Source organism: Epinephelus lanceolatus, chromosome 3 (genome assembly GCF_041903045.1).
Source record: "Epinephelus lanceolatus isolate andai-2023 chromosome 3, ASM4190304v1, whole genome shotgun sequence".
Lineage (NCBI taxonomy): Eukaryota > Metazoa > Chordata > Actinopteri > Perciformes > Serranidae > Epinephelus > Epinephelus lanceolatus.
Genome location: NC_135736.1, coordinates 14,245,883 through 14,258,505, shown reverse-complemented (window position 1 = coordinate 14,258,505; position 12,623 = coordinate 14,245,883). Strand labels below are relative to the sequence as shown.

At 40.4% G+C, this 12,623-nt stretch overlaps 2 protein-coding genes across 3 annotated transcripts; one reads left to right on the top strand and one right to left on the bottom strand.

Moving 5' to 3' along the window:
* The first annotated feature begins 1,947 nt into the window (after positions 1 to 1,947).
* On the top strand, positions 1,948 to 2,685 carry LOC144462538 (putative C-type lectin domain family 20 member A). The gene has a single exon (XM_078166587.1). It carries the CDS (start codon positions 1,948 to 1,950, stop codon positions 2,683 to 2,685), a length of 738 nt encoding a protein of 245 aa, XP_078022713.1.
* Positions 2,686 to 3,294: 609 nt separating this feature from the next.
* On the bottom strand, positions 3,295 to 11,612 carry slc25a38b (solute carrier family 25 member 38b). 2 transcript variants are annotated; one of them, XM_033623225.2, is made up of 8 exons: positions 11,216 to 11,612; positions 10,771 to 10,860; positions 8,252 to 8,376; positions 7,625 to 7,709; positions 7,329 to 7,508; positions 6,617 to 6,785; positions 5,825 to 5,988; positions 3,295 to 5,688 (listed from the first exon to the last, which is right to left on the bottom strand). In XM_033623225.2, exons 2-8 carry the CDS (start codon positions 10,783 to 10,785, stop codon positions 5,566 to 5,568), a joined length of 861 nt encoding a protein of 286 aa, XP_033479116.2. In that variant the 5' UTR covers positions 10,786 to 10,860; positions 11,216 to 11,612; the 3' UTR covers positions 3,295 to 5,565. The 2 variants fall into 2 exon arrangements, with proteins under 2 accessions (XP_033479116.2, XP_033479115.2); XM_033623224.2 differs by lacking the exons at positions 10,771 to 10,860; positions 11,216 to 11,612 and adding an exon at positions 9,288 to 9,454.
* Between the last annotated feature and the right edge of the window lie 1,011 nt (positions 11,613 to 12,623).

Genomic DNA, 12,623 nt, shown 5'->3' with positions numbered 1-12,623 from the left:
CAATTCTATAAATAACAATAATAATAAGAAAAAAGAAGAAAAAAGTAGTAAATAAATAATAATCACTTCTATTCTAGACAATTATTGAGCATTCAGTTATTCTTTACATTGGTGCAAATATAGTGTCAAGGTACATGTCCCACTTCAGGAAATACTTTTCCGCTCCATCCTGCATCCTATATGACATCCTTTCATATGCAGCTACTTTACCTAATTCAGTCACCCAGTCCTGGAAAGGAGGTTCTCCATGTTTCTTCCAGTTCCTGAAAATGATCTGTTGCCCAATCATGATAGCAGTTTGTGTCCAGGATTTTAGTGGATAGGGAAAAGCTGACAGCACTTTACAGTCTCCTAATATATAACTTGGGGCAGAGGACAAACTGTCCTTTTATGACAGGACATTGACAATTTAACAGTGATTCTTCATCCAGTATTGCTAAATCTTAGGGCATGACCACATCACATGTATCATTGTACCTTCGTCCACACAACACTTCCAACAAGTAGCTGAATCTTTTAAACCAAGTCTGAAGAGCCTGCTTGGGGTCCAATAAAGTCAATGCAGAATCTTAAATTGAATAAGTCTAACCCTCAAGTCCCTTGACATTGTTTGGGAATTACCACAAACCTTAGCCCATTCCTGTTCATCATATGATACCCCCAAGTCTCTTTCCCAGGAAAGTCTCAGGGCTGAGATCCCTTTCTCCCCCTCACATTCCATCAGCATCCTATAATATTTAGCTGCTTCATGGCCTTTACCCAGTATCTGGAGGATTTTATCTACAGTAACTTTTCTGCTGGCTTTGGGGGGTGTAACCTGGGCCCAAAAGTCCCCTGTAGTACATGGCGTTATTGAAGATATCTCCAGAATTGGGTTTTGGGTAAATTATATTCCTGTTTCAGGTCATCAAATGTTTTAAATGTATTGGCCTATCTCGCTTTTTACACATACTTCCATTTAAAAGATAAGGTTTCAGTTTTCAATTATAATAAAGTGCTTGTTCAGCCAAAAAAACCCTTGTGTTTTTATTCCTTTAAGAGTAATTGCAGCTTTGATCATTTTAACAATTGTGTAATCCTGTGTACCGTTAGACGGTGAATGTTGAGTCCAAATAGGACCTAGTTTCACCTCTTCTGTCTCAAGGTCAAATGGAAATAAACTTCCTACGCAAAACTTTCTAAGTAAATGCGATGAGGCTTCATTGACTCCAGCGGATGAATTGCAGACCAGTGTCATGGTTTATTTTACTTCCTGGCAGTCAAGCATGGCTAGAGTAACCCATTGCGTGGCCTCCACTGACTTTTGTATGTATGAAGGAGTGCACAGGGTTCCTGCAGCTTAAGTGGGATTGAAGACTTTTAAGGCCTTTTTATTTCTATTTTAAATGAAATCTAAGACCAAATTTACTACAACCAAAAGAAAAAAACAAACATTAACCGACATCAGTTACTTAGGATTGGGACAATTTTGCCCGGATGTTTATTGCAACATTAAACATAACTTTCTGGTGACATTAATGCATGAGGCATTTAGTATATTTTTAACATTTATTTTTTGAGAGTTTACGATGCCATGTCAGAAAAACAAAACACCAAAATCCTTCTTTCCTTGTATTTGCATTTTTAAGACTAATGAAAGATTGATTTAAGACATTTTAATACAAATTAAGAATAGAATAGATAGGGGCTCACATGCATCAAAGGCCCCCAGCTAGAATTAAAAGATCACATTGTCTCTGTCTCAACGAGGCTACCAGGACACCCCGGATATCAAGGTTTAATTTTGCATTATTTTTTATGCAAACAGTGACGTTTATTCACAGCAGGATGTGTCCACTGACTTACATGAAGAGGCAACAGAGGAGGGAGCACACTGAAACACAGGCTTCACCTTGAACACAACCTGCTTTGTACTCATCTCTACAAATGTCTGTAAACTTCACCACCATGAAGACTGTGATTTTGAAGATGCTCTTTATTGTAAGTGTGGCGCAGCGGTTTGGAAAGCATGTGTATGTGCAACATGCCTACACATGGCCTGATGCTCAACAGTACTGCAGACTTCATCACACTGATCTGTCCCCCATCACTACAAGATGGGAAGAGGAGAGACTGAAAAATGCAACAGTTGAGAAAGTTAAGAATTTTTTCTTTATCGGACTCTACATAGATGGAACACAGTGGAAGTGGTCAGGAGGAGGAGACGCAACAAACATAGCGTGGGATCCAGGCCAACCAGATGACATTGAGAATCAGATTTTTGGTTGTATTTGTTGGCACGGCTGTACGTGGAATGGATGGCACAATACCAGAAAATCTTCTCAGTGGCCTTTTTTTTGCTTTGACCTGATCATAGTCGAGGCAGAGAAGAGCTGGGAGGAGGCCATGTGGTACTGCAGACAGGAACATACTGCACTCATGAGCCTTGCCTCTGAGACCGAGCACCTTCTGGCCCTGAGCAGGATCAAGCGGGACCACATCACTGAGCGGGTGTGGATCGGCCTGCGTTACCTGGAAGACCACTGGCTGTGGGTGAACCACGACCCTCTGGTGTACCAGGCCTGGTCCCAGAGAGGAAATCAGGACCACCAGTGTCCAATTTATAAACGCTGTGGAGCTTTAACCAAAGAGGGAGTGTGGGAGAACTGGGACTGCCAGGACAGACTCAACTTCATCTGCTATTAAATCTCATTCATGTTATTTAAGTTTTAACAGCTCACTCCTGCTGGAGGTAACATGGTAGATTTTGTTTTAAAGACTCATGATAAATGTCATTCACATCTTTTCACTATACTTAAAATTTTCCTTGTAATTTGGGGTTTCAATCAAATATTTCTGACTATTACTGACATTTGTACTATTGTGAGAAAGTCAAGTTAGTGTTTTGGTTTTAGATTTAAGTTATTTTTTTGTGTCTTGAAATCATCTTAGAAACTAAAACAAACCTGCCAATGTCTAACAATTCTGCAACCTTATTTTACAAGATATTATTTACATATTTAATCAAATGTTGAAAGGTTGTGAGAATGTTTATCAAAATTTGACCTTAATTTATTTCTAAAGTACAAACCATGTATTACATTTTATTACATGGCTGGTTTTGGCTTAGTCACAGTTTTATCTGGTGGTTCTCTGACAATGTTTAGTGGCAGCATGCATGCTCTGGTTTGATTTTATGTTTTCATTATAATGGTTGCTATTTAGAAATATAATAATGAAGCAAAATTCCCAATAAAGCTTTGTTGTTTCAAGTCAACTCCTTCTTAATTTCTTATATGAAAAAAGTCAAAATTATTTTTTAAAAAAGAAGAAAATTTATTGACATTAACAAACCAGGCAGGCACAGTGTCTGTCTGAGCAAACACATGCACAGACCAAATATCTACAATAACAATGACCATAAACAATATAGTCATACTAGAGGATCGACGAAGACAACAGGAGTGGCGTGATGATGAAGATAACTGACGAGGTAAAACTTCCATGTGTGAATTACGGCACATGAAGGGCACAGTTAGATACACAGCAAACACTGAAATCAACTCATGTCATTAAATGTCTCTTTCTGCTTCACTACCTTTACAACGTTACATCACACTGGACGTCAGTGACCTTTCTGTCATGTTACCAAGACTTCCAAATACCTTCAGTGTGTTTACACGTTGTGTGTAGTGATCCATTTTGTTTACGTCTTCAATCTCCTCCACTTAAGAGATCCTCCGTTTGGCATTATTTCTATAAACATATATATCACCTCTTTTTTTTATATTAGTAATTATAAATAATATTAATAGCGAAGGGCAGACTGTACAATGAACATAAAAATAGGGCCTTCGTTTGTTACAACCAATATTTCTCTATTAAGTCAAATATTTACAAAGCCAGGAAGACACTGGAACACATCAAGAGTCACATCTCGCCAGCACTGATGAGGATTCTGTAACTTCTATAAACACAGTAGCACATTGATGAAGCAATGCTTCACTTGCAAGCTTAATGTTAAGGAAAAATGCTCACAGGAAGTGAGGTGACTGACTAACAAAATCTGAAGTAAACAGCAATTTCGCCCTGTCGTTAAAATATTTATCTAACGTGTAGAAAAAAAGTCAAATTATAAAAGTGCTTTCTTAAAGAGACAGTACTCAAATTTAGAAATACATATTTTTCCTCTTACCTGTTGAGGTATCTATCAATCTAGATGTTTTGGTGTGGGTTAGAGTGTTGGAGATATCGACCGTAGAGATGTCTTCTCTCAAAAATCATGGAACTCAATGGCACTCAGCAAATAAATAAATAAATAAATAAATAAATACAATAAAATCATGAACCAGTTACTCAAGATAATCCACAGACCTTGTTGTGAGCAGTTTAATGTAGGAACTCTTTTCTTTCTACCTACATGAAACTGCTCACAAGGTCTGTGGATTATCTTGAGTAACCGGGTCATGATTTCTGGAAAGAGACATTGCTGTTGAGTTTTTATGTTTTTTTGTTTTTATTTTTGGCGCTCTGAGCACCACAAGCCCAGTGCCATCTAGTTCCATTATTTGTGAGAGAAGGCAGACATCTTTACAGACGATATCTCCAACACTCGGCAACTCGCACCAAAAAAATCTAGACTGATAAATGTCACTACAGGTCAGAGGAAAAATATGTATTTTAGATTCTGAGGTTGAACTGTCCCTTTAGAGACAGGAAACAATGCAAACTGCATCGCTGTTTCTATCACAAAAAAAAAATGCATTTCAATTACAAAACTCATTAAAATCTGCAAAATCCTGATCTGACCAAAATGCCATAACAGGTCTGAATATTTTTCTGCTATGTTTTTAAGCCCTGATGTAAAGGACTATCATAATACATGTTTAAATTAGCATAGTATTGTGCTGTACCGCATCAAAGGCTATATTGTGATTTTCTTCCCATAATGCTACTGTGTGAATACTTGTGATTGTCCGTGCCTCAAACAAATTAAATATCTAAGTCTGCTTGTTACTTGGCAACAAAGAAACATTGCTCAATCTTACACAAGTTTTGTAAATATGGCAGAAACCATAGCGCCTCTCTCTGCAGTGCTTTGCTTTTAGTTACCTCAGCAGATGTAGATCAGCTCGCTTGTCTTAACAGCATTTTAAAATACCGTGTGAGACAACTCTGCTGCCGCACAGTCACAGGCCCTCTCTCAGGGGTGTTTTTTTTTTTTACTGGCAGCCACACCTCAGGCAGTCCAAACATAAATAATGAGAGGAGGAATAAGATCACTTCACAGTAGGGAGTGTCACTTCAGTCCAAGATTGACATTTAGAGTGTGTCAGGTGTAACATCACAATCTCAAACTTACAGACACAAACAGGCACATTTTCACAAACATTTAAATAACACACACGCACTCACAGCATTCTTACTCGCTCACATCTATCCACCTGGTTCATCTTCTCCAAATCTTGTTGGTTCACTGTCTCTACAGACTCCTCAGCTGTGTTTTCGTCTTTCAGTGTGAAATAATGTCCATCATTATTCCCTCATATTTCACCCTGTTATATTGTTGCTCAACACCCATGCTCTTCAGGATTTGAGGCCCATCTGAGCCATCAGCTGTTCATAAACAGTCCAAGCCATAGCAGCCATCAGAGTGCGTCGCAGAGACCTGGGGACAGCTCCACGAAAAAACCCACGCATGCCATGCTCCTGAGGGAGAGGACAGATTCAGTATACGTTACTGAGGTAGCTGCTGAGCTACACCAATGAGCACCGCTTCTCTCTGAAAATGGCGTGCACATGCAGTAAGACAAAAACTGGCAGCTGTGATTAAACGGACACGCACCATGTAGATGTAGTGGATTGCATCCGTCATGCTCCAGTGGGATGGGCTGACTTGAATGTGGGTCTTCACCACGTCTGCTGGCTGCGTGACGAGCGACGCCATTACGCCTGCCACCACCCCACAGCTGAAGTTCACCAGCGGAGCATAGGCCGCAGAAGTCACCTCTGACAGGAAGGAAACCAGGTATCAGGAGAAAGTAGAAGAGGACTGTTGGGTTACTGTCAAAGTCGAAGGTCAGAATTTCCCAATTGAATTACCAGCTTCCGACCTCCAAGCGTTCCAGGAGTATGATGCCAAATGTAAACATAAAAACATGGCTGACCAGGACAGACTGATGTTTCTTTGGCAAGTGTACACACAACTATTAGGGGCTGCCCTTTGTCAAAATAAATCAAAACCTATATGACTGGACCATCATCTGAAACATGTAAGTAGCTACATGCCCATTAGCCACTTAGCACAATCATTACTGCTTTGCCGACAGCGTCATTAACAGGCGACTGGGTTTTTCTGTTTCTACTCTGTTTAATTAATTAACTAAAATGTTTAATTGAAATGTGCATTGAAATATGAAAAGGCATTTTGTGGTGCTGGCCATATGGGCTCATGAAAAAACTTTTAAGGCCAAATATTAAAAAGCACTAACCCATTCACTGAACACTTGATTCATTTTCTGTAATACAGGGACAACACTTTCATGACCTGCTGCTCATCAGATCATCAGAAAACAGTGCTTCACATTTTAATGACCTCAATTCTGATTTATTGATGCTGGTGCAGTGTGGCTCTCACCTTGAGGCAGCGCCTTCTTGGCCTGGCTGTAGAACATGACGTAGATGCCAGAGAATGGAGCGTCTCGGAGCAGCGTGGCAGTCAGCCCTGAGAACAGAGCCCTGACTCCCTCCGTCTCATACATACTCCTCAGAGCTCCTGCCACACTCACATAGTTGTAACAGCCACTCTGAAACAACATATGAACATGGAAAATTCATATGGAGCACATTTATTTACCATTTACCATTGCTTTTATGACACTAGTTGTGTTATCACATGGAAACACTGCATAAAGTCTAGAGTGATGACTGCTGTGGACTACCAGTTGTAGATTCTAGTCGTACATTTGTGGATGCTATGTTTAATGGTGATTCATTGGGTTACAATGTCTTACAGAAATGAAATACTTTCTTGGGATCAATACCTTTGGATTTATTGTCAACTATTTTAAACATGTGTCCTCTAAAGGCATTTTATTCTGGGATGAAATCTCACTAAACAAATGTGGCTCATAACAAATGCTGGAAAAAAAAAAAGAAGTTCAAAAGCAGATTACAAAGACAAATCATTAATCATTGCTTAAATGCAATCATACATTAACAACTGCCTTAAAGAGTAAACTGCCCCAGTTAACAATTCAACATCCACTGAAACTTGACTGTGAGGACATGACTGGAGACGTATTAAAGTCCACCAATCATACAGCACATCTCAGGTCAGTGCTTCTCACCTCAAAGCGTGTCTTGATGACTGTGAAAGGCAGCATGCAGACACCAGCCACAGTTCTGGCACCCGCTCCGAGCAGAACAGCCTCGCCAGCGCTGGGTGCCCGCTCCTGGAAGTAGTGCTGCTTCAGGGAGTAGAAGGTGCTGAAGTAGATGCCCACCCCAGGGATGCAGCGCATAAATGACTGCCAGAGAGAAACAGAAGTGTTTAATATTTCTCATATTTCCTTAAAAAGCTACCTTAAAGCTTAATAAATAAAAAAAATCAACCAAGAATGTAATTAATTACTTAATTACTCACTGGTGAAACTCCCTTCCACAGACTGAAGAATTTCTCTGTCCTAATAACGTTGATGAAAACAGTGAACATCCCCACCTTTGGTGCACTGCAGGTTGAAATTTAGGAAGGATTACAGACACATTCAAAGGTGCAAATGTAAAATAAAAACCATATGGACACTTGGAGACAGACAGTTTGTATGATGGGAACTATAAATCATAGAACAATAATTAACTACAGAAAATAACTGCTGGAAACTGGCACCTGTGGAATGCTGTTTAAAATAAAGATCCGCTTTTAGTCATTAACATTTCCTGTTCCTGTTTCCGCGGGGCTGATTGCAGCCTAGCGCCTTGACATTATGATTACATAGTGCTGGTGTGACTAATTGCCCTATATGGGTCATAACAGCAGATTCAGGCCGGCGCTGCCTGCATATTGTGTCCTGCCACGCTGTGTGTTATTTTGTGTCTGGAGAGCATGTAGTGTATGAGGGACTAAGTCTGAGAGAGAAAAAAAGGAGAGCAAGGCATAACACCAGAGACACGCTGATGTACTTGTGTCTGGTGGCATGCAGGCAAAATGTGTATGTGTATGTTTGAATGTTTACACACATCAGACGTGTCTGTGTGTTATGTGTGCACACACCCAGGCTTGGCATTGTTCTGCAGGGTCTGCAGCCGCGTCTTGACCAGATCCAAAGGCTGGAAGAGCAGCGTAGAGCAGGTGCCGCTGAGAGAGCCGCACATAAAGGCTTTGAGAGCTGGGTGAGCCTGAGGACAAAGACAGACAGAGAGAAGGACAACAGAGGAGAGAGACAGAGGGATGAAAAGGGAATAGGAAAGACAGGGGGACATTAGAGAACGAAGTCATGGGAGAAAGACACACACGAAGAGTGGGCCGGGAGAGAAGCAGAGGGGGGGATAATGTGGAGAGAAATCAGAATGACGGCCAGAGAGGAGGGTGTTGGAGGATGACAGACAGAAGAGGACGAGGCAAAGACAAATGTAAAGGATTAGTCACATTGTAAAAAGGCATAACGGGAAAATGCACCATTCAGCATCTTTCTTGGCATCTTGTTGAATGCCACAGACCCTCTTCAAAGAGCAGGGAAATATTATTTAAATATGTGCATTAACATAATCCTTACACAACAGAAATAGAACCCAAAATAATGGACATAATCTCATATAATAGACTGTTATTGGAATATAAATATGCTTATATGACGTTTCCAGTACAAAAAAAACAAAAACAAGCCTGTAGCACAGAGCAGAGGCCAGGTTCCCACAGAGTGGAGATGATGGAGATGTGCAGAGACAGTCCACGTCCACACACACACACACACACACACACACACACACACACATGGGCTGCTGGCTAGAATTGAACCAAGACTTGACATTATATGTGCTTACATGCCTCAAGAACAAACATTAGACACAAACAGCGACAGACAGACACTAAATTTAGCTGCAAGTGAAGGTAAACAGTTCCACAGAAAATGGTGAGGGGGACAAATGCTCATAATCAGGCAATTAAAATAATCACAATCGCATCAACAAACAACACATAAAAAATTCTGCATCTTATATAAGTTGTTTGCTTTACACAAGACATACACACTATAGCTAGTCTTTATACATGTGCTACTTATATGCACACATGTATTATGCACTCCTACCTTCCTGCCCGGAGCTTGGCACTGAGAATCCTGCTTTTCCTGCATTTTGCCCTCTTTCACCTCCCTCTTTCTCTGATGCTGCTATTGCAAATAGCATATTATAAAATAAACATCCATCTCTCTCACAAACCTTCTCCCTCTCTCTCTGTCTCTCTCTCCTGCCGACCCACAATGGCTTTCTCCTGCCTCTCGTCCTCCCTCCCCCCCGTTTCACAGCCAAAGCAGAAGCTTAATCCAGCCTGCGTTTTTCTATGGGCTTCTATCTTTATCGTTCAGGCACACTCTAACACATCTGTATTTCCCCCCCCTCTGCAAAGCTCACTGCTAAAGAGCATCTTTGTCAAACGGCATGAGTCATGAAGTGGCTGTGTGTGTGTGTGTGTGTGTGTGTGTGTGTGTGTGTGTGTGTGTGTGTGTGTGTGTGGGTGATTTCAGACACTGGATTTTACCGCCTGTGTGGCTAGGTCAACAATTTAGTCAAATCAAGAGAGAAATCAACCCCTGTTTCTGGTATGTTCTCCACATCAGCTCTGTATCATCTTTGGTAAAGATCAAACCATCATGAATCATGAAAAGTCTGTCACATTGTGGCTTTGATTTGTTTATCAAGTGCTTTAAAAACATTGGCAGCAACCATCTTTTGAATTTTAAAATAAAGTGCATGCCTTTCTCATTACCAAGGGCAGAGGATCAATCTTTAACAATCAGTAATTATGCATTTATGCCGTTTAATGTTGCTCTGGATTGGCAAGTCTCAAATGTCATCAGCAACCAGCTAAAAAGGTGGCTGATTTTCTTCTTGGGGTTTAAATGAAGGTGGGCAGTCCCCTGAGACAATATAAAGGTCTCCATCTTCAGAGATTTTGCCACACTGTTTATACCATGGTAGTTATCCTGACATATCTCAGGTATTTGCCTAGGGCCAATCAGCCCACTGCGCTGAGTTTGCAATTCTGTCTGATATCAGGCAATCTAGATACATTAGGCCATTGAGGGCAACGATGCAAATCAATAAGAACTGTTTCATGGTAATATTGGATTTAAGTGTGAATTTACAAATTTGACTTTGTTGAAATTAATTGATTTTCCAAAAAATAACTATATCTCAACATATACTGACAGTATAATAAAAAGTACTTGCATGCTGTAATATAGTTTTTTAATAGACTTCTTTTCTACTTCTGTGCCATCAAGTCAAAGTGGGTGCTACTCTGTGATCATCAACCACTTGACTTGGAGCTTGGTTGGATAGTCAAATGGTCAAAGGTGAAAATGTGTAACTGCCATTGTAAGGTCATGACAGACAGACAGACAGACACACACAGACACACACACACACACACACATTACAAGCGATTGTATTTTATCTTTCACCAGCATGCTGATAACATACCTGTTAATTGACCCTGTTACTGACAGATTGAGTACACTGACTGTGTGATGACCATAACAAACAGTGGCAGCAGCCCGCAGGTGCACTCACCGCTGCTAACTCCATCTTTGACCTGGATGCTGAGTCCAGTTTCTCCCCTGGTGCTGCCGTTTTGAAGCTGGTTAATTTCAGCCAACGTTTCTAACAGTGGGGAAAATCAAATGGCAGCCGTGAGTCACATTTCAAAACAATAAGGTCGTTTGCAAAGTCTCTATGAAGCCTGTAGCATCAAGCTAACGTTAGTTAGGCTAATGTGCTGTCAAAGTAATCCTAAGTAAGGACATGCTAACATTGACAAGCCGGATACTTTCAAGTCAGATACAGCGACAAGCGACTGAACAACAAAATGCTCAACTCTAAGAGCAAACGCTGTGAAACCTGCTGGCTACGATAGCTAGTTTGTTTTCAGAAAGATAAGAGGCTTCACTCAACCAGATACACAGCATGACCGACTAGCTACATTAGCTTGCTAGCTTAGCATGCTAGTTCCTCTTACCTGACTTTGAAGTGTGTTAAGGAGTGATGGAGGAGATGGTCAAACCCGCCAGCTTCAGGCACGCCATGTTTAGTATTTGCAGTGACAGTCTGCCAATGTTTCCTAGGAGTCTAATGTTAGTAAACACAAATATTGCCAGGCTGAATACAGAACTTTCTAGCAATGCTCGTCGGCTAACGTTAGCTAACGTCAGTGTTAGCTCGCTGGAGTAAGTTATTTAACTTTAGCCTGGCGCTCTTCTACATTAATGTCCTGACGGGGGTCGTATCCCAAAAGCTTAGAAAAGAAAAATTTAACTGCAGTTATAAATGTCATGTAGTAGTGACCGACGTTAGCGTTACTTGCTGTGCTGCTGCGACTGTTCGCATCTGGCTAGCAAAGTTCACCTCAGTGCAGCGTCAACACACATCAACTCACTGTGTCACACACTCACAGGGCAGAGTGCCGACACATCATTTCACACGGTGCATCGGTTTGATGGGTGAGTTATGGAAAAGGGGTCAGTTTGAGAGATCTGCATGATAAGGTACACATACATGTATGATATATATAGTTAATATTCTGGTGTTTCAGTTACAATTTCTCAGAAAACCAGCCGGCATGTGGACAGTGTAATTCAATACTGTGACCACAGGGTGTCGCTGTTGTCCTGTGTGTCAGTCCTGATATGAAAACTAGTAAAAGGTATAAAAGTTATTGTCCAACCAGTTATAGGCCTACACATGGTTTGATCGCTAAACGGGTCTACTGGCCACAGACCCAGGGGCCCAAACTGTTAGGGCCCCCCTTTGCTTTCACCTGCAACATGTCACTCTATTTAACACATACTGACCAGGAAAACAGTCAGTGTGACCACGAAAAGATTCAAATGAACTGCAAAGAAACAACATAACTACAAAAAGTGGCACAACAATCACAAAGAGTGACAAAATGACCCCATACAAAATTACCTCCAATAGATGCAAACCACAAAAAGATGCATTATGACTACAGAGACGCAAAATAATTAATTTAAAAAAGAGGCAAATCAACTAAAGTCTGTCTGTGATGGAGCCTTTTGCGTATCTGTGCCCCAGGGCTCATTGTCTCAAAATAAACCCATGGTTATAAAGTGATTCATATTGTGCATTATCTGGCAACACATTTTAATGGTATCTTCTTAAAATCAATGATGATCCAAAAAAGTCTGATTCCATCAGCAAAACTTTTAATAATTGGAAATCTATTTGAATAAGAATCCAACAATTTTAACTTCCCCATAACAGAAGAACAGCAAAATTTTAGATGAATCATTACAATCACAAATCATAATTGGATAAATAAATACAACATGTGTATAAAGACACAAAATATAACAATGAAATTAAATGAGCATTTTATGTCTTATTTAAACAGTTTGGATCTCTGT

Bases quoted from the DNA above. Each gene is read 5' to 3' on its own strand.
- LOC144462538 (XM_078166587.1), top strand. From the start codon at position 1,948: ATGAAGACTGTGATTTTGAAGATGCTCTTTATTGTAAGTGTGGCGCAG.
- slc25a38b (XM_033623224.2), bottom strand. From the start codon at position 9,332: ATGCAGGAAAAGCAGGATTCTCAGTGCCAAGCTCCGGGCAGGAAG. The intron at 7,509-7,624 runs GTGAGTAATTAA...TCTCTCTGGCAG, and splicing joins TGTGGAAGGGAGTTTCACCA to TCATTTATGCGCTGCATCCC. The intron at 5,989-6,616 runs GTGAGAGCCACA...CCTTCCTGTCAG, and splicing joins CAAGAAGGCGCTGCCTCAAG to AGGTGACTTCTGCGGCCTAT.